The sequence below is a fragment of the Hemiscyllium ocellatum genome, chromosome 16 (genome assembly GCF_020745735.1).
Source record: "Hemiscyllium ocellatum isolate sHemOce1 chromosome 16, sHemOce1.pat.X.cur, whole genome shotgun sequence".
Taxonomy (NCBI): domain Eukaryota; kingdom Metazoa; phylum Chordata; class Chondrichthyes; order Orectolobiformes; family Hemiscylliidae; genus Hemiscyllium; species Hemiscyllium ocellatum.
In genome coordinates this window covers 63,857,077-63,878,036 of record NC_083416.1, presented here as the reverse complement: position 1 = coordinate 63,878,036, position 20,960 = coordinate 63,857,077, and the positions used below count along the sequence as shown (strand labels likewise).

Genomic DNA, 20,960 nt, shown 5'->3' with positions numbered 1-20,960 from the left:
CTATGCAAGTATGATAGATGTAAGGATAAGATGTTTAAAACATTTTCACAAGGTAGATACAAAGGAATGCAACAAAACTCCTTTGCTGAGGCAATGGTGAACAAAGGAATAGAATTTCACTATTAAGTCAAACTAATGAGGATACAAGTTGGGCTGTGCCTTTTCACATAAAGATTATTGGAAATCTGGAAGCCTCACCCCCAAAAGGATATTGGTGCTGGGTTCATTAGAATATTTGAGACTGAAATTGATATCCTTTTATGAGGCAATGGTATCAAAGGGTATGGAGCAAATGCAGGTAAATAACAACAACTTCAGTTGATATATCACCTTGAAGGGAAAACATTATTGCAAATTGCTACACAGAAGTAATTATAATACTTAGCCACATCAGGAAAAATATGAGGTTTTGCTCAAAGAGGTAAATTTTAAGAAATGTCTTAAAAGTGTAAAGTCAAATAGAGAGGTGGAGGAAGGAAATTCCAAAGCTTGGGGCCTAGGTACTGAAGGCACGGGTAATCAGTCATAGAGCATTGAAAATAAGGAAGGCAGAAAATGCCATAATGAGAGCAGTGCAAATCATGCAGAGTTTTGAGGCTGGAGAATATTACAGATGTAGGAAAAAAGAAAGGAAAGACAATGGAAAGATTTGAAAACAAGGATGAGGATGTTAATGTTGAGACACTGTGACTGGGAACCAAACTATGGCACCAAGCAAAAGGGTGAAAGGGGAACAGGACTAGCTATGAAGTAAGATATAGACAACAAAATTCTGGATGAACTTAAGTTTACAGAGGGTACAATATGGGAGGTCTGTTAGAAGTACGTTGCAATAGTCAAATCTAGAGGTAATGAAGGTAATGAAATAAAGCTTCAGAAACAGATGAGCAGAGACTGAGGCAAAGCCAGGTAATATTATGGAGGTGGAAATTGACAGTTATAGTGATGGAGATGAGATCAGAGGCTCATCTTGGGAAAAAGTATGAGACCAAGATTGCAATCAGATTGACTTAATCCCAGACTGTTGCCAAGAAAAGAAATGGAGTCAAGAGCTAGGGAACAGAGTTTGGACCAAAAACAATGATGTTCACCTTGCCAATATTGAATGAGAGATTAGCTGGGCATGAGCCAAAATCAAATAACATTTTGAGACATGCTTGACCAGCTGAATGTCTTACTTATTTTCCCATATTCCTGTGTATACTTCAAATTCAATTCATTAGCTGGAAAGGAGTTTGGGATGACCTAAAGGCATAAAATGTAGTAAAAAAAATACAAGTTATCATTTTTTTCATTTTGAGTAATCAAATCATTTCATCTGTGTATATGTATGTATGTATCATCGAGCACTAGCGAGTCAATAATTTATACATGAATTTAGGCGATAATGAGGTGACGCGTGCATTTTGGAAAAGTGACATATGTAGGGTAGTAGACATCCCAGTATTTATCAAATCAGGGATAGCACTGTTCTCATTAAGAATGATTTGTAGCACTTCCCAATACATCAGCATGTTTCCCAGTGAATAGCTGAGCTATAAACGCTATGTAAGTGCCAGGGTTAATCCCAAAGATAATGCGGTTTGCAGAAAGCAAATAGAAGCCTTTATCGCTTAGGTCTTGTGTCCAAGCCTACAGGCAAAGGCTATGTAGCCTTTGGGCAGCAGTGGGATTTTGGATGATAAAAGATCTCCTCTGGGAGTGCCCAAACTGATTGGTGCCTGGCACCATGGTACATGCTTGAAATGGAAGTCAGATATTTTGTTGAGTGTGGGAGAGACTTGTCTTTTTTTCCTAGTGCAGTGGAGAATTCAAAAGTCTTTGATCCATGTTTCGATTTTAAAATTTAAAATTAAAAGCAACATCATCACTTGAGCCCAGTCAGAGGAGTTAAAAAAAAATCTACTGGTGATTCTATGTGAGTGTCCTGAAGGCCTGCAATTTAAAATCATAGCTATCGGCTAGTGGCAGAAGGCTAACAGGAATGTCACTCTATTTTAACTGCCTACTGCTGCTAGATTCTATTAGGTAAAGAACATTGAAGTAAAAACTACCATTCACTCTCAGTGCTACCATTGACAAATACATAGTAGCCACCTGTGAGATGTCAGATGTCTTAAGCATCAATTTCAGAAGGGCAAGGGTAAAATTGGTGATTGAAAGAATAATTTTAAGATGCTATGTAATCCCGATATAGGATTCTCAATTAGATCCCAAGCTCACATCCACGTACTCATTATTCCTCCTCCAAAACATATTGATCTTATTATCGCCTAGTAATAAGCTGTTGATTGCTTCTCAATAAATTTGTGTAATTACTTTCAATTTGTTAATCTTTGAACAGTTCACTGCAGACGGTATTACAGTGTTTAAAAAAAACATGCCACGCGAACGAATTTAAATACTGCATCTCGGTTTGTGGTTCAGATCAGTGCTATGATCCACTCAAACTTTACTCAAGTGGTTTGTAATGTAACATGAACCCTTCCAGTGAAAGGCTGCCTTGGATTCATTCCCAGGTATTCATTACTTAGCTTAGAGACCACCTGAGTCCCGCGATTAAATTACAGTCTGTAAATCACTCACAGATATTCATCATACTCCATACAATAATAAGAAAAACTTGTTGACAACTCATTTAAAAAATTTTGTAAACATGGTTTGAGGGACATTCTCTATGGTTTAGCCATGAAATCCCTCAACTTCCTTAAGCACCACATACTACTTTTAATAGCTGTATTCTTTATTTGCTTTCAGGAAGCCCTAACTCTACAGGATTTCACTGTTAGAGCCCGGGGAATTACTTCCAACTGATTGACTTTATGACGTTGCATAGCAACATAGAAATTTGAAACCAACAGAGAAATATACATGTTGCTATGACAAAACCTTCATCTGGGGTGAGGTAGTCAAGTTGGGAATGGAGTTCTGTGTCAGTACATGCAGTCCCCACTCTATTAGATAATACAGAGCTCATTTTGACCCATTGCATCATTTGATGTAGCTTTCTTAATTACTTGGATCAGGCAGACTTACCAATGTTCATGGTGCCGGTGCTGAGTTCAAATAAACCCCATTTTGATGTGTCAAGGCCCTTAATCAATAACGTAGGAGACATAAATGATGGAGTACAAGTAAAGGCCTTTGAAGGATGAATAAAGTATGTGTAACTTTCATAAATTAATTTCAGATAAATACCCTGCAGTTTAAACTTTATATATGATAGCAAAGAGATGTCAGTAAGGAGGTTTTTTTAAATCCTTCTGCTAAACTGATAGGCCTTGATTAGGGGAGAAAGGTAATAAATGATCATGCAGTTTCATTCAAGCTCTTTATTGGCATGTTTGGGAGGGCTACTCTTATGTCTTTATGAATGCTTGGCAGTGTTTCAAAGCTAAACATATCTCAGCAGGGGATTCTGAGTTCACAGTTTGATTGACAGCTTAAAGAGGCAATTATAGGATTATCTGACTTTGTAGAGTCTGAATAGAGATTTAAAATAGAAATTGCTGGAAAAGCTCGGCAGATCTGGCATCATCTGTGGAGCGAAATCAAAGTTAATATTTTGGATTGTGACCCTTCCTCGGAACTGATGGTAGCTAAGAAAATGTCAACTTATGTGCAGAAGACAGAGTGGGGTGAGAGGATGAGGAGTGAATAATAGGTGGGGATACAGCCCAAAGAGAGAGAGAGAGAAGAGCAATTGGACAAACAAAGGAATAAATAACATTTTTTTTCTGAATGGAGTGTTAATTGTTTTAATAAGAGATTAGCCATTTAAGGATATTTAAAAGCTTGGGTAGCTTTTATGAATGAGCAGTTTCATACACTATCAAATGTGTAAGATTAAGAGCTTAAGTAGATTGTTTAAAGTATGTTTTTAACCTGCACATGTTTCCAGAAGTCTGTCATAGAGTCATATACCACTGAAACAAACCTTTGAGTCTAACTGGTCCACGCTGACCAGACATCTCAATCTGACCTAGTCCCATTTGCCAGCAGTTGGTGCATATCCCTCTCAACCCTTCCTATTCATGTACCCTTCCAGATGCCTTTTAAATGTTGTAATTGTGCCAGCCTCTACCATTTCTTCTGGCAGCTCATTCCATACACGCACCACCCTCTGCACAAAAATGCTACCCCTCAGGTCCTTTTTAAATCTTTCCCCTCTCACCTTAGACCTATGCCCTCTAGTTTTGGATTCGCCTACCCTGGGGAAAAAGACCTTGGCTGTTCACCCTATCCATCCCCCTCATGTTTTTACAAACCCCTCTAAGGTCACTCCTCAGCCTTCGATGCACCAGGGAAAATAGCCCCAGCCTATTCAGCCTCTACCTATAGCTCAAACCTGCCATGGATGAATGACCATAGAGGTGGTGGGGGATGGTGCTCGTTATGTGTCAGGGTTTGAGGAGTTCAAGAGAGTGTGTGATTACATGAGGTTGTGAAGGGTCATAGGGTGAATGTGGGTGGTGAAGGGAGAAAGCTAGAGGTTCTAACAGCTTCTAAAACAACTGGGGCAAAGTTCCAAAGTACCAAGGCACTCATAGAGTCATTGAGTCATAGAGATTTACAGCACAAAAACTGATACTTGGATCCAATTCATCTATGCTGACCAAATATCCTAACCTAATCTAGTCCCATTTGTCAGCACTTGACCCATATTCCTCTAAACCCTTCCTGTTCATATACCCATCCAGATCCCTTTTAAATGTTGCAATTGTACCAGCCTCCACTACTTCCTCTGGCAGCTCATTCCATACACGCACCACCCTCTGTGTGAAAAAGTTGCTTTGTAGGTCCCTTTTATATCTTTCACCTCTCACACTAAACCAATGGCCTCTAGTTCTGGACCAACCCCCACCCCAGGGAAAAGACCTTGTCTATTTACCCTATCCATGCCCCTCATGATTTTATAAACCTCTATAAGATCACCCCTCAGCCTTCGACGCTCCAGGGAAAACAGCCCAGTCTATTCAGCCTCTCGCTACAGCTCAAATCCTCCAACCTTGTAAATCGTTTCTGAACCATTTCAAGTTTCACAACATCCTTCCGATAGGAAGGAGACCAGAATTGCACGCAATATTCTAACTATCCTGCCTCAGGGCCTGTCTACCTACTTACAATATGTTTCTAGTGATCACAGGCCAAATCCCTTCCTGCGCCAACATCTACCTTCCCTAACACAGAGAAAAATCACCTTATCTGGTGTACCTTTCCCTGAGGTAGATCCAGAAAAAAAGGGTGCTTATAAATCAAGTTACACACCTCAGATGCCAAAGTCAGTAAGAAGGAGGCTTTGTTCTTTCCTTCCAAAATCAGCACTTTATATCCCTTTAGATGGTTCCTCTACACAGCAAATTGTCTGAATATTGACCAACTCTATTGCCTTTCCCTCTGCCCAGTTCCACTCCTTTTCTCCTGCACCGAGTCCCCTAGCAGGTTATTGTGAAATACCTCTGCTTTGTGTGCTTCAACTCACAGACATTTGTAAAGGCAGTTTAAAAACAGTTGTGCGGAATGTGTTCTACATTTTTGCAGAACTTTATTGCAAATTGGTCAAAGGATCGCAGCATTCCTGGAGTAACTCTGTCCCAAAGCTTAGTCTAGATTGATGTCTGGTTAAAGCAATTGATCGAGCTGCACTAATTTAAGAGGAATCAGTGGCACTGTCTGACTAGCCCGAGGGAAGCGTGGCTGCTGTAGCAGCACACAGCTGTACAAGTCATTCTCTCTGTAAATGTGCTTTGGAAAATGGTGTGGAATTGAAGCAGTTCCTGGTCTCTCCTGCCAATCAAAATGAAATTATTCATCAAGTGTCTCTTTAATATTTAACTGCAAGCAACAAGATAACAGTCAGAGGTCAGGACAATTGAGGAATGAAATAAAAGATGTATCCCTAGTTTTTTTTTAAGAAAATGAAATCCTTTCGTCAGAGCACTTCGAAATAAGAAACAGAAGAAATAAGAAAACTCCTTTCTATCGGAAAGATGTTGTGAAACTTGAAAGGGTTCAGAAAAGATTTACAAGGATGTTGCCAGCGTTGGACGATCTGAGCTACAGGGAGAGGCTGAAAAGGCTGGGGCTGTTTTCCCTGGAGCGTCAGAGGCTGAGGGGTGACCTTATAGAGGTTTACAAAATTATGAGAGGCATGGATAGGATAAATAGACAAAGTATTTTCCCTGGGGTTGTGGAGTCCAGAACTAGAGGGCATAGGTTTAGGGTGAGAGGGGAAAGATATGAAAGAGACCTAAGGGGCAACTTTTTCACGCAGAAGGTGGTACGTGTGTGGAATGAGCTGCCAGAGAATGTGGTGGAGGCTGGTACAATTGCAACATTTAAGAGGCATTTAGATGGGTATATGAATAGGAAGGGTTTGGAGGGATATGGGCCGGGTGTTGGCAGGTGGGACTAGATTGGGTTGGGATATCTAGTCGGCATAGACGGGTTGGACCGAAGGTTCTGTTTCCATGCTGTACATCTCTATGACTCCAAGCAGGTAAAGCAGAGTAGAATGTATCTTGTGCAGGGAAAATGTGCCATAAAGTAATTATTAAATTTTAAAATGCACATTTTAGGTCAAAAATGTTTGTGGCATAATGCTGATGCTCATCACCATTGGTCGGGTTATCTCATTGCAGTTTGTGCCATTGTGGAGGCTAAAAGGCTGAACAAGCAATTAAACAAACATACAGCGAGTCACAAAAAAACACTTCATGACTCGCTAAATACGTATCAGGGAATTACACTTACTCCACTCTACAATTACCAGCCTGAAGCTGATGCTCACCCAACAACATCTGGCAATAAGAAAGGTCGAGCTGTACAAAATGATTTCTCCTCAGCTCCATTCTCTTTTGCAATATTCTGCCTTCTCAGTTTGAAAGTACTCGTGCCACAAAGAGGAGAGTTCCAGCAAGCCGACTGCCCAGAAAACCTGGGAACAGCCACTTCCAAAGACGGCCTGCAAATCTCATTAGGTTTAGATGTGACAGTCACTGATGTCCATTTTATCATTATTTCATCTAACATTTTTTTCTCTCGTCTGCTGATTTTCTTCACTATCCAGATCGTTTGGAAATGAGGCTTCGTTTTTATAAAATGGAATATTTGACCACTAGTCATTTGCATCAAACACTTGGGGTGGAATCTTACCAGGCTCTGAGCAGTGATTAGTGCAAGATAAGTCATAGAATCAGGCAAAATATTTGGTGAGGTGAATCCTGAATCCGAAAACATCTTGTCATTTCTTCTTTGATTTTCTCATGCTACATGGGTGAGGTTCTTGCCTGCAGTGGCAAGTTCTCAACTGATGCTCATTATTGCTTGTTAAATACCTTGTAAATAGCCCAACCTTACCAACCAGAACGGCTCATTGGCAGGTTCAACTCACCACTTGATCCACCAGCACCACCATTCTTACCATTCTGCCACAGACATTGATACTCCACTTTCTGGAAGGTGGCTCAGTGGTTAGCACCACATCCTCACAGCACCAAGGTCCTAGGTTCAATTCCAGCCTCTGGCAACTGTCTGTGCGGAGTTTGCGCATTCTCACCGTGTCTGTGTTGGTTTCCTTCAGGTGCTCCAGTTTCCTTCCACAGTCCAAAGATGTGCAGGGCAGGTGAATTGGCCATGCTAAAAAAACAATTGCCTCTAGTGTTAGGTGCATTCATCAGAGGGAAATGGGTCTGGGTGGGTTAGTCTTTGGACGGTCAGTGTGGACTTGTTGGGGCAAAGGGCCTATTTCCATACTGTAGGGAATCTAATCATCTGTTCAAATCTCATCATCAATGCGCTGGCACTGCACTCTCAGGGCAGACTGGTCTAGGACACACTGGTAACAAGCATTGGGTACTGGTACCATGCAGGGAAAGGAACCCATCACATGGTGTGGACCATGCTGCCTATCAAGACTGCTCCTTTGCTCTCTCAGTATGCATTCACCTACTCTGGACATGTCTACAACAGGCATGTCACACCTTGACCTGCTGGAACTTACACTGGCACGTGGCACAGTCACACAACCAGACACTTGGCCATGATGTGCAGAATTCCTCAGTCTATGGTCTGTGCATCTTGCCTTATGTCAGTGTAGCATGTCAGTCTAGCAGTTCTCAGCATTTGCACCTAGCACCTGGCATCTGTATCAAAGTAATGCAACATGTCTGAAAATCTTAGGGGAGTTGGAGGTCTAGTCTACAGTGAAATCCAAAGGGCACCCAAGCATCAGGCTTCCCAGCATGGTTAGCCAAGGGTAGCCTCGCATACCAATCCTGGGTTTCAGGTCTGGTCAACCATCCAGTTGGGGTGGAATTGTGCAGTGGGCGCCTCTGTGCTGCAGAGAATGGGCCACAGTCAGTCCGTTGTCACCATACATACCAGTCTGTGAGGAGGACTCTCACACTTGGACACCTGCTTGTCCACCAGCTGGAGGCATGGACAGGTGACAGCTGCACTGGTAGGCCAGTGAGCCACAGTCATCCCATCACCTTTGTTTACAGGAATTAAGGAGAAAGGAGTCTGGATGAAGCAGGTGGAAGAAGTAGCCACATGTGCACTGACTTGGCCTCACCTGGAAAGGAGATGGTGACATTGGGCCCCATCAGAGTGTTAACTTGTGTCCGGCTGAGCTGAACAGGCTGAGGGTGCAAGTTGAACTTCCCAGGCTCTGAAGGAGGCAACCAGGGTGAAGGAGGAAGGCTCCAGCCACCTCTGCAGACAGACCCCTGAGTGGAGACTGTGGAGGTAGCTGTGCATGCTTTTCCTCTGGCTGGGTACCGTGTGGAACCAGCCTGTCACCTTGTGGGCAGCAGGCACCTGGACTGGGCTCAAGACTCCCCTTCCCACTCTTGGCCTGTCCCAGCCCTGAGGACCAATACATAGGGCAGTAGAGTGGAGGTGTTGTCGACTCTCCTCCAGTCCCTAAGAATGCTGAGCCTTTCTCTTCACAACATCCACTGCCTCGTCAACAGACAGTCACAGGACTGGCTGCATTGCTGCAGAGTCAGGTAAATAACAGGCAGTGAATCAAGGCACTGCCCTGCATCCCTCTAGTTTCTCAGCTGTGAGAGGCATGCCTTCTATACACCCATCTGCCGCTGTTCCTTGTACATCTGGATCATATCCCTTATTGCCGATGCCACAGAGTCATCTCCAGTTGGCCCTGAACAGGGGCCTAGTCTCCGAAAGCCTGCGGCCTGCCAAACATCAGTGAATGTGGCAAGTTTGGTAAGATACAATGAGAAACAGGACTCTGCCTCACAACAAGAATCATTCCACAAGCTTGCCACAGCTCACACTTTGCCAAAAATCTTGAAAGATTCAGCCCTTGCAGTTCAAAAATAGATAGGATATAGGATAAAGTTTCCTTCTGCAGTATGCTTCAATTATCTACCTGAAGATTGACTCAAGCGTAAAGACGTGATATTTCCATTCCAACATCACCTTCCCATGCAGTAGCTGAGAGAGGCTTAAATCTTAATGGCACCTTTGTACTGTGTCTTACACACCAGATTTCAGCAAACATATCTCACTTGGGACCATTCTAGCCGAGAGTGAGGGGTGATTTTTACTCTGTCTGGTTTAGACCAGACTGGAACAGAATGACAAACATATGTCGTCAATAGATAATCACCTTTCAAATCTAAAATAACAGGGAACTAATCTTAACCCTTCCTTCCTTTCTTCTTCTAGCACCCTGACATGTTTTCTTCAGGAATGTACTTCATATTTCTCAAGCAGATTACAATAGTTCCTTCAGTGCTTTTTCATAATACCTCACCTTATGGGGTTTATTCTAACCTAACCCACTTGTTTAGGTCAGACTGGCAGGATGTGAAACATACTGAAAGAGGTTAAAAAAAAACAAAATATCAGAGTAAAACGAAAGGCCAACTTAATCAATCTCATTAGTTTTGCACCAGGTGGGTTAGATAAATACCTGTCCCCTCAAACACAAAAATGTGGATTAGCTCCTTATAGAATCCTAGCATAATACAACACAGAAACAAACCCTTTGGTCCAACTTGTCCATACCGATGAGATATCCTAAACTGATCTCTTGCCCCTTTGCAAGCCTTTAGCCCATATCCCTCTAAACCTTTTCTATTCCATACCCATCCAAATGCCTTTTAAATATTGTAATTGTATCCGCCTACACCATCTCCTCTGGCAGTTCATTCCTCTGAGTCAAGTTGCCCCTCAGGTCCCTTGCAAATCTTTTCCATCTCATCTTAAACCTATGCCATCTAGTCTTGGACTCTCCTACCCTGGGAAAAAGACTTTGGGTATTCACCTTACCATGCCCCACATGATTTTTTAAACGTCTATAAGGTCACCCCTCAGCCTCCGACACTCCATTGAAACCTGTTAAAACTCCTCCTTTTCCTCCTAATTTAGTTCAAAGGGAAAATGCATATGCTACACAAGTAGTTCCCAATTTCAATGCTATTTGCAAACTATTTTTGCCCCTCAGCCCCATTTGTTGAAAATAGAGCTGGAAGTCACTTCACTGCAATAGATTTTCCCATTCTGATTGGAATCATCTTGTGCTTTGCTTTGCCAGTAAAGAGGAAGGTCAGGATAATACAGGAAACAAATTTGTTCTTTCATTGTCATAGAATGAGTAAAAACAATGGTGATTGTTCTTCATTTGCAGTTCATTATTCTTTCACTGTTAACCTGTTAGTTGATTTCTCATTTTATGTTGTTATAGGAACAACTACAGTGAAAAACAGCAGCATTGATTTGGGAGACGTTGATATTGGTCGAAGAGTGTCACAGGAAGTACCTCCAGGAGTCTTCTGGAGATCACAGTTATACATAGAGCGGCCACAATTTGTCAAGTTTAATGTCTCTCTGGGAAAGGATGCACTTTTTGGCTTATACATACGGAAAGGTCTTCGTCCTTCACACACTCAGGTAAACATGGCAATGAAAGTGTCAAAGTCTCATATTGCAATTGATTCTCTTAGTTTTGAAGAATTGTTACTGAAATTTGTAAATTGATGATGACAGGCCTAAATAATGAAAGTGGGTATTAACGAGGAAACAGTAGTGGGAAGTGCATTCCATGCTGTGCAAGCAGTGGTGAGAAGCATGCTTGTTGTTCTTGGGACAATGGTGACGAATGCACTTGCTAATTTTGGAACCGTCGTGAAAAACAAGCTTATACCTCTGAGAACAATAATAAAGATGGTATTGATGAGAATAAAGATTACAGTGAGGAATGTACTTGCTGCTATGAGGACAATGGAAAGAGGATGCCTACTCATCTCAGTAGAATGGAAAGAAGTGCATTAACTGCATTGGAAACAATGAGGAGGAACTCATTTGCAATTGAAGACTATGATGAAGAACACAATTGCTGAGGGCATATGATGCAGATCAAAGCAATTGTGGGAATAATGAAGAGCAGCATGCCTGCTGTTCTCAGGACAGTTAGAGGAAGTGTGATTGCTGTGTGGATAATAATGAACAGGAGTTTGCTGATCTTGGTGAGGGGAAGAGCATCTTTGCTACTCAGGACTATTATAAGACTCCTTCTGCTTGGAAGTAATGATCAGGAATGCACTGATTGCTAGTAGGACAGTTATAAGGAGCACTTGATACAGGGGCACTGATGAGGAGAAGGTTTGTAGCCATTGGGATTGTTATGAGGCTGTTGCTTGCTGTTATGGAAACAATAGTCAGGAGGACGTTTGCTGTCTGACACATGACAAATGGAAGCTGATGCACTCTGTCAGCACAAGGTTAGGACTAACAGTCATTTCTGTCACTCCGTTCTACAACTTTAGAAAGGAAAAGAGTTGCCATTTAGTGTGATATTCTGACATAATTGCATGAAAGCATGGCAGAAGCTGCAAATCAGAGAGTATTGGACTCAATAAATGGGATCTGACAGGACTACTCATTACATTTAAATAAAGTCTTTCTCTTCTGCACCCACAGAATCGCAATCCTGAAAACTGTTATAAATACAGTCATTTGCTTAAAAATGTCACAGCTTTTAATTCGGGAGATTTGGATATCAATGGGGTTCCCCTTGTGGATATTCTAACATAGTGGGGACATCAACCCAAGGAGAAATTTGTAAATTTGGTTGGGCAGCATAAAAAAGGTAGCAGTTCAAAGTAATAGAAAGTCTTAATACTATTTATAATTTTTAAAAAGAGCTGCATTAACATAACATCCTGCTTGGCCTCAGGACATTCAAAACACCCTGCAGCTAAGGAAGAATTTTTAACATACAGTCACTGTTGTAATATTGAAAACAGAGCAGTCAATTCATGCAGAGCAAGGTCCCACAAAAATCGTTCTGAGGAAAAGTCCATGGACCCAAACTGTTAATGCTGATTTCTCTTCATAGACACGGCCAGACCTGCTGAGTCATTCCAGCAATTTTTGTGTTTGTTAACTCCCACAAATACTCGTGTGATAATAACCAGATAATTTGTTTTTAGTTGTGGCTGTTCACAATTTTTTTGGAAAATTAGGTTAGCAAGCCTTTTTTTAAATGTCTAAGCCAATGATTACCTTCTATGTTCCACACTTCAACAAAGCACTAATTCATGCTGAGGTACAGATCCACTTCTCATAGAACTCCGCTGATGCCTTGAGTTGATATTCTCCATGTGTGAATGCATTCCTGGATAGTGAGCATTAACAACCATCATTGCTGAACCCAATTTTGAGCAAATACAATATCAGAACATGCAGTTCCAATGATCAGGAGTGATAGCCTAACAAATCATGGTTCAGCTGAGAAAATGTAAACAAAATGAAGGACTGAAATTTATTCTCTTAATCCTTAAATTTCTATTAAACCAACTCCATCAAATAATCAATGCTTGCAAGGATCTCTACCCATAAAGCAATAATGAGACAGTTACATTTCAGAATCTATGTGGATATTTGTCTGCTGCCAAATAACAATTGTATCTGAATGGTAACATTTTTAATGGTCCCAAGACTCATAGGAATATTATCAAAATCTGACAGTGAGCTATAAAAGCCTGGTCAGATATAAGTCTGAAGGAACATTCTAAAGGAGGAAAGAAAAGTGGAGAGGCAGGGAGGTTCAGGGAAGGAATTCTGGATGTTGATCCTGGGCAACAGAGGGCCGAGCTAAGAGTGGGACGAGAAACTTCTGGGGCTAGAGGCTAGATGTGGACAGTGCACAGTTCTGTTAGGGTTATAGGGCTGGTATAGGCAAAGTCAATGCATGGAGTATATACATAGGAATGCCTCTTGACTACGTAATCCTTCTGTCCTGCTACATTCAGGCATGTTCGAAATCACAACCAGTTCCCAGGTAAGAGTCCCCACCCTGTTATGATTCCAAATGGCATACCCCAAGTGGCTGTATTCTCAGGTGATAAGGTAGGAGCTAGGTCCACTTCTTAATGCAACACCCCTCTCTGGATTAGTTACAATGAGGTTAATTTAAAGAGGATCCCTTCTCTCATGGTTAACTTCTCCCAATCCAAATGTATTTGGTTTAAAAGGAGCCAAATTAAGCATATTTCAGTGAGTTTAAGTTTGGATGAGTTTATTAGCTGCTAAGAAAAGGCAATAAAATGTGACACCTGCATGCAGATTAAAACTGTAAATTCAGCGCTCCGAGCAAGAGATTCTTTCATTACCTTCAGCATAGGGTTTCTAATGGCTGTTCTCAAGCTGTGACCTTCACATCGTACTAGCCCACACTGTAACACCACAACTATTGGTTGCAATTGAGTTTAATCCTTTTTTTTGTGTATTCATGGAAAGGTAAAAGAGAAACATGTCTGCAGTTCAGAACATAATGCACAGGAGATGGGTTGTGCTGAAAGGATGGTCAGCACTCATTATGTCTATAGTCAATGATGATCACAGTTTAGTTTCTATTGAATTGCATCTCTCCCCTTAAAAGTTTGCAGTTTAAAGTTCCCTTGATATCTTTTCAGATGTGATATTCAATGGTTTCTCTCAGGGCTTTACTAACCAGCTGCTGAATGTACATCTGTGGCAAGATGTCCTCTCTTGTTAAACAAAGACATTCTTATTACAAGTCTGTAAAAATCCAGTTATGATCTGCTGTCATGATATAGTGGACATGAAATCAAAATTCTCTTTATTCTTAAATGCTTTTAATAATATTACCATTTATTATATCTTTCTTGTTCTCCCCACTTCTCTGGTTTGCCAGTTTTCCCATCTGCCAAGTCCTTTGATACCTTCTGCAGTCTACAGCGTTTTCATCTCTATCTACTACATGGCAATTATCATATCATTTGGAAACCCCTTTATCATGGCCCCTAAATTTAAAACTAAATCATTGGCAAAGACAAAAATCTACCTAAGCCATAGAAAGACTTGTTAAAATAAACATTTACTTGCTTCCCACTGAGCCATGTTTTGACCCAACTTGCCACTTTCCTTTCGATCTTATGGACTTTTAATTTACTGAATTGGGTGCCTATTGCACTTGGTCAAAACGTCATGCTAAAATTCATGTGGACCATATTAAATATACCACCCTCATTGAGCCTCTGTCTAACCTCGTCAAAAACTTCAATCAGTTGGTCAAACAGAACCTTCGCTTCGAAAATCTATGCTGACTGTTCGCGATTAATTGGAACCTTTACAAAGACAACACATACTGTCTCTTAGCATTTTTCTCAATGTGTTCCACACTGTCAAGTTAAGGCTGACTGACCAATAATTAGCCGTTCGATCTCTTCAACACTATGTTATCAAGCAAAAGTATAATGTTGGCCGTTCTTTAATTCCCCCAAAATAATACCTGAAGCCAGAGAGGAATAAAAAATAATAGTCAGAGCTTTTGCTATTTCTTAAAATAAAACAAAGAACTGAAGATCTGAAACAAACAAAAACAGAAATTTGAGTCACAGAACTTGAAACCTAACTCTGTTTTCTCTCCATGGATGTTGAGTTTCTGACCTACTGACTCAGACCTGCTGAGTTTCTCCAGCAATTTTTGGTTTTGCCTATGCTATTTGCCTTATTTCCCCTAGAATCTTGGGATACATTGCTAATTTATCCACTTTCATGCATGTTAAGTCCCTTAAGATGCCCTTCATCAGTTTCTTTATTCCATTTTTCACATTTTCCTCCTTAACCATCTCCACTTAACATTGTAGAGTCATAGAGATGTACAGCACAGAAAGGGACCCTTGGATCCAGACCGACCAGATATCCAAACCTAATCTTGTCCCATTTGCCAGCACTTGGCCCACATCCCTCTAAACCCTTCCTATTCATATACCCATCTAGATGCCTTTTAAATGTTGTAATTGTACCAGCCTCCACCACTTTCATTATCTCTTATCAAAACAGATTCAAGGTATTTATAAAGAACAAGGCATACAGCACACACTTTTGGACAGTCAAGTTACCTTTTTGGAATTTTTTTTTACTTCTTTGTTTTTCAGTATTCTTAAACCATCGTGGGAATTTTGTTGTTCTACTAAACAATATTATCACGTCTATTTCCTTGCTTTCCTAATTTCTTTTCAAAATTTCTGTCTTGCATTCTCTATATTCCTACGCAACTTTGAACTCTCCTGTGAGTTTCTAGGTTTTAGAGAACAGAAGAAAATAGCAAATTATGATAAACTGCTTTTTCTGAGGTTCTTCTGAACTTTTAGCTGACTCTCCTTCCTTTGGTTACAAAAAAAAACACTTCTGCACTTCTCATAATAGTTACACTAAACTGTAGCTTTTTTAAAGAAATGTAATGCAGTATAAATCTGGGGAAAATGAACCAACAGAAAATGCTGGAGCTAGTTAGGTAGTATTTAGAAAGAAAAGAAAATGGTGACATTACAAATATAACATTTTGTCTGAATTGATTCCAGTCCAGACAGAGATCTATACCTGAAATGTCAATATCTGTTTCTTTCTTTGTCATAGCTTCTACAATTGGCTGTTTGCAATGGTCCACACTGTTCATGAGAGCTATTTCTACATGAGCTACATTATAACAAGTCATGAATGTGGATTACTCTGCCTGTTATCAACTTCTCAGTACCTTTATAGCTTAATACTGGTGTACAGCAAAACAAAAACAAAACCATGTACAGTTAAATCAAGTTTAACAATCATACAATCATGCAGCATAGAAGCAGACTAGATATCCCAATCTGACCTAGCTCCAATTACCAGCATTTGGCCCATGTCCCTTCTTAATCATCTATCCCCATCCATATGCCTTTTAAATGTTGTACCCACCTCTATTACTTTCTCTGGCAGCTCATTCTGCATGATAAAACTGCCTCTCAGGAACCTTTTAAACATTTCCCCCCTCACCTTAAAGCTCTGCCTTCCATCTTTCGCTCCTCCATCCTCGTAAATTACCTTGGCTATTCATCCAATGCGTCCCTCTCATAATTTTATAAATCTCTACAAAGTCACCCCTCAGCCTCCGATGCTCCAGGGAAAATAGCCCCAGCCGATTCAGCCTCACCCTTTAATCAAACCCTCCAGATGCCGCAACATAATTGTAATTATTTCTGCAGCCTTTCAAGTTTAACAATGTCCTCTCAAAAAGTTACCAGAATTGAATGCAGTATTCTAAAAACAACCTCACCAATATCTTGCACAGTTGCAACATGGCATCCCAATTCCTACATTCGATGTTCTCACCAATGGAGGCAAGTGTGTCAAATGCCTTATTCAGCCCCCACCCCCTGTCTGCAGCTGCAATTTTAAGGAACTATGCAGCTGCACCCCTCAGTCTCTTTGTTCAGAACACTCCCCAGGATGCTACCATTATTCAAGTCTTGCCCTAATTTGCTTTACCAAAATACAACACCTCAAATTTACCTAAATTAAACTCCATCTGCCACTCCTCAGCCCATGGGGCCCATCTGATCAAGGTCCCATTATACTCTGAAATAACGTTCTTCACTGTCCACTGCATCACCAATTTTGGTGTCACCTACAATCTTACTAATCATGTTCACTATATTTACATTCAAATCATTTATATCAATGACAAAAATCAGTGGATCCAGCACCAATCCTTGTGACATTACTGCTGGTCACAGGTCTATGCAATGCCCCAGACCATTTACATAAATGGAACACATAGAATTTTACATTTCAAAGGCCATTCAACCCATTATGACTGTACTGGCTCCCAAAAGAGCTTCCCAGCTAGTCCCATTTGCCAGTACTATCTCTGTAGCCCGCTGAATTCATCCATTTTAAATATATATTGAGTTCTGTTTTGAAACCTTCTGTGGAATCTGACTTCATCACTTTGGCAAGCAGGACATTGCAAATCCTAACTACTCTCTGAGTAAAGAAATTTCTCCTCATGTCACTCCTAGCTCTCTTGTGACCCCTAGTTACTGACATACCAGTTGTAGAAACAGAATATCTTTAGTTACCCTGTGAGAATTGTTCATAATTTTGAATACCTCAGTAATGTCACCTCTTAATCCTTTCTGCTCCAAGGAGAATAGGCTGAAGTTCTCTAATCTTGTATCTAAAATCTTTCATTCCTGGTATCATTCCAGTAAATCTCTTTTGAACCCTTTCCAGGGCCTTAATATCCTTCCTTAGTTAAGGTGCCTAGATTGAAGACAATCCTCCAAATATGATCTGACCAATTATTTGTCGAGCTATACCATCACTTCCTTGTTTTTATACTCTGCTTCCATTTATAAACCCAAGGATCCTATAAGCATTCTTAACAGTTGTTTCAATTGCCTGGTCATTTTTAGAGAATCGAGCCCCAGGATCCCTCTGCTCCTTTACTCCCCTTAAGGTTGTCCCACTGAGACTGTATTGTCTCTCGCTATTTCTATCAAAATACATTACCCTGTTTCCCTACATTGAAATTCATCTGCCCAGTGCCTGTCCATTTGGTCAACCTAGTCACTCAACGTTTTCCTTACAATTCACTAGTCTCCCTAACTTAGTATCATTTACAGATTTAGAGAGTTTTCCCCCAACACCAATCTCCAAATAATTTACATAAATCAGAAAAAGCAAGGATTCCACCATTGATCTCTGGTTAACACCACTTTCAACTCATTTCCAATCTGATAAATGGTCATCTATATCTACCTTTGCTTCCTGTCTTTTAACAGACTTCTAATCCATGCTTGCTAACCAACCTGTCATGCGGCCCGACGTCAAATAATTTCTGAAAGTCCAGATATACAACATCCACACCATTACCCTCATCCACTGCCTGGGTCATCTCATGAAAGAACTCAATTAAATTTGTCACACGTGACTTGCCCTGAACCAAGCTATTGTGACTGCCTAGTAATTCACTTACCTTTCTTTAAGTGTATATTTATTTTATCCTGTACTGTGGCCTTCCATTGTAGATATTAAGTTGACAGGTCTGTAGTTGCCTAGGTCATCCTTTGTCCCTTTCTTAAACAACGGTATCATATTTGCAATCCTCCAGTCCACTGGAATTGGTCATGTATTCAGAGAGGCCTGAAAACTTTCTGTCAACAGCTCTGCAATTTGCTCCCTAACTTCTCTCACCAGTCTAGGATGCATTCCATATGGACCGGGTTACTTATCTACCTAGAGTGTTGCCAGCCTTTTTAGCACCTCTTCTTTGTCTTGACTTCAAAATTTAGTGACTTAGAAGTGATGACTTAGAAATTTATTTTAGACTGCTGTGTCGGGCATGTAATGGTTGAGTAATGAGGAGTACATCACAAGAAGCTAAGGCTGTTGCCCGAATTATATCTCCAACTTCATCAGCATGTCTACAGTGAACTGAAGATGCCCACCACATCTCTATTGGAAGCTTTGTATATGGCAGCAGATTTCCAATGGGTGACTTTCAAGGCTTATGGTTGCAGTTGAGGTGATAGTGAACAGGAGAGAATCAAGCAGATACCTAGAGCAGTGTAGCTTCCAGATCTACATGAAGATAAATACATTTCAAGAAATGGTCTTTTTGTGGGCAGTCTTAAGCTTCAGCTAATTCAAGGGAAACCTAAGTATGCCCAGGATGTGCTCCAATCAGCTCTATCTGCAGGAGTGTTCTGAAACCAGTGGTAAGGCCGTCAAAAGGAGAAATAAGTTGCTTAAAATTTATTTTAGATACCTACCAGGGTGGTTGAGTTTGCTTCTCCTGATTTTTGTCAGATATTTTTCAGGCATCCTTCAAATGCAGAACATAACTACAAAATTGGAGATTTTTTTCCCCTTGTCTTTCATCTCAAAACATGAACAAACTGGAACAAATATCTCTGCAAGTGGCTTAAATTAATATTTTGCAAATCACACTGCAAATGTATATTCTGAGCCAGCATAAAGCCACCTTGTAGTAACCAAATCTAAAGCAATCTGTCATATCTCATGATAGTAGAAAAATAAAACATTTCTTATGAATTGAATTGTGATGGATCCAATATTACTCAGGGACTCTCTCTTCCAATTTAGACTACCCCTATGGATGAGAAATGTGTGAAAAAGTGTGCTGTTTCCAATGAAAAAATCCTAATAATGGACTACCAACTTCTCAAACTCTGTTATATATTTCTTAATACTTAGTCACAAAGTCCTCTGCATTTCTTTTTCATCAACATTACTATATGACTGTTTACATTTCCTTCTGTCCTGTCTGTCTATTGCTCCCCCAAGGAATAATATGACGTGACAAGAAATGTCTAGATTTGTGAAGACTATTGACTAAAAGCAAAAAAAGGAGTTGCAGGAATAGATGAAAGTTGAGGATAGACTGATATGTTGATAATACAGTGCAGTCAGACCTCAGTGTAAGAGATTGTTAGAATTGGATTCTTCTTATCAGATACCTCGGCTTTGCTATTGACTACGATGACACTCTTACTAATGGAAGAGAAGGCTAACATGTGAAGTAATAGAAATTTTTTGTAAAAGGGTTTGATAGGGTTAATGTAGAGCTGGTTATGATGAATTCCAAAACCAGGACTAGAAATCAAAGACAATTGCAAATAAATCCAATGAGGATTTCAAGAGAAACATATCTGCTCTGAGACTGGTAAGACTGTGGAGCATTCCAACGCAAAGTATGCTCTTTACCAAAACCAGGCACATAGATACATTCACAGAAAAAGCGAAAGAAGTAAATAAGTGAGAAAGAAATCGAAAGATTTATTGATAGGCTGGATAAAGTAGGTTGCACGTCAGGAGACTTTGTAGAATATAGATCAATAGGTCTGCATGGGCTATTTCTGAGCTGCAAATATGTGGTCCACAAGGATGCCAGGTTCAATCCTTTGTTCTGTTCACACTGGAATGAATGGTAATACCGTTCATTCAGCATAAGATGATTGTCGATTAAAAACCCATTTGAGCAAGTGATTAAGGTTGATACTCTAGTGCAGTAGATGTGCTATCGGTGATCCCGTATTCAGATGAAATGTGTATCTTCTTGGGGATATAAAAACAAATAGTTCAGCAAAAAACAATGGAGCTCTCCTTGGTGTCCCAGCCAATATTTATGCCTCACTCAAACAGCACTACCACAGATTATCTGGTCATTATCACATTGTTGTTTGTGGGACCTTGCCATGTGCCAATTGGCTGTTGAGTTTCACTGCATTACAACACTGACTATACTTCAAAATTACTTAATTGATTGAAAAGTGTGTCAGGACATCTTGTGTCATAAAAGATACTGTGTAAATGGAGGTTAGTTCTTGCCCCTTATCTCAATTTGTTCACAGTCGAGGAAGTGCAGTAACTTCTGTGATCAATTTTTTTTGCTTCCAGTCTGAAGGGATCCCTTTGGTTTCCCTGCATTGGCTTCCTAACTAATTATCACGCAGCACACAGTTGTATAATAACAAGTACCATGTGAAATTTAGAAACAAATATGAAATGTGAATGATTATTGCAGTTGGTATTTTTTCTAGGTATCCAGATGGCAGTGAAAGTTGGTGAGAAAAATTTGAGTCGTTTGTGGATATCATCTGAAGTCCATGATTAAA

At 40.4% G+C, this 20,960-nt stretch overlaps 1 protein-coding gene across 2 annotated transcripts in view; it reads left to right on the top strand.

Moving 5' to 3' along the window:
• Positions 1-20,960, top strand: part of tenm2a (teneurin transmembrane protein 2a) — a 797,630-nt gene that overhangs the window by 631,171 nt on the left and 145,499 nt on the right. Inside the window, exon 7 of one of the 2 annotated variants that reach the window (XM_060836884.1) lies at positions 10,730-10,923. In XM_060836884.1, coding sequence (XP_060692867.1) covers positions 10,730-10,923 — 194 coding nt within the window. Of the gene's footprint in view, positions 1-10,717; positions 10,924-20,960 lie in introns of both variants that reach the window. The other variant, XM_060836885.1, reaches the window with a different exon arrangement.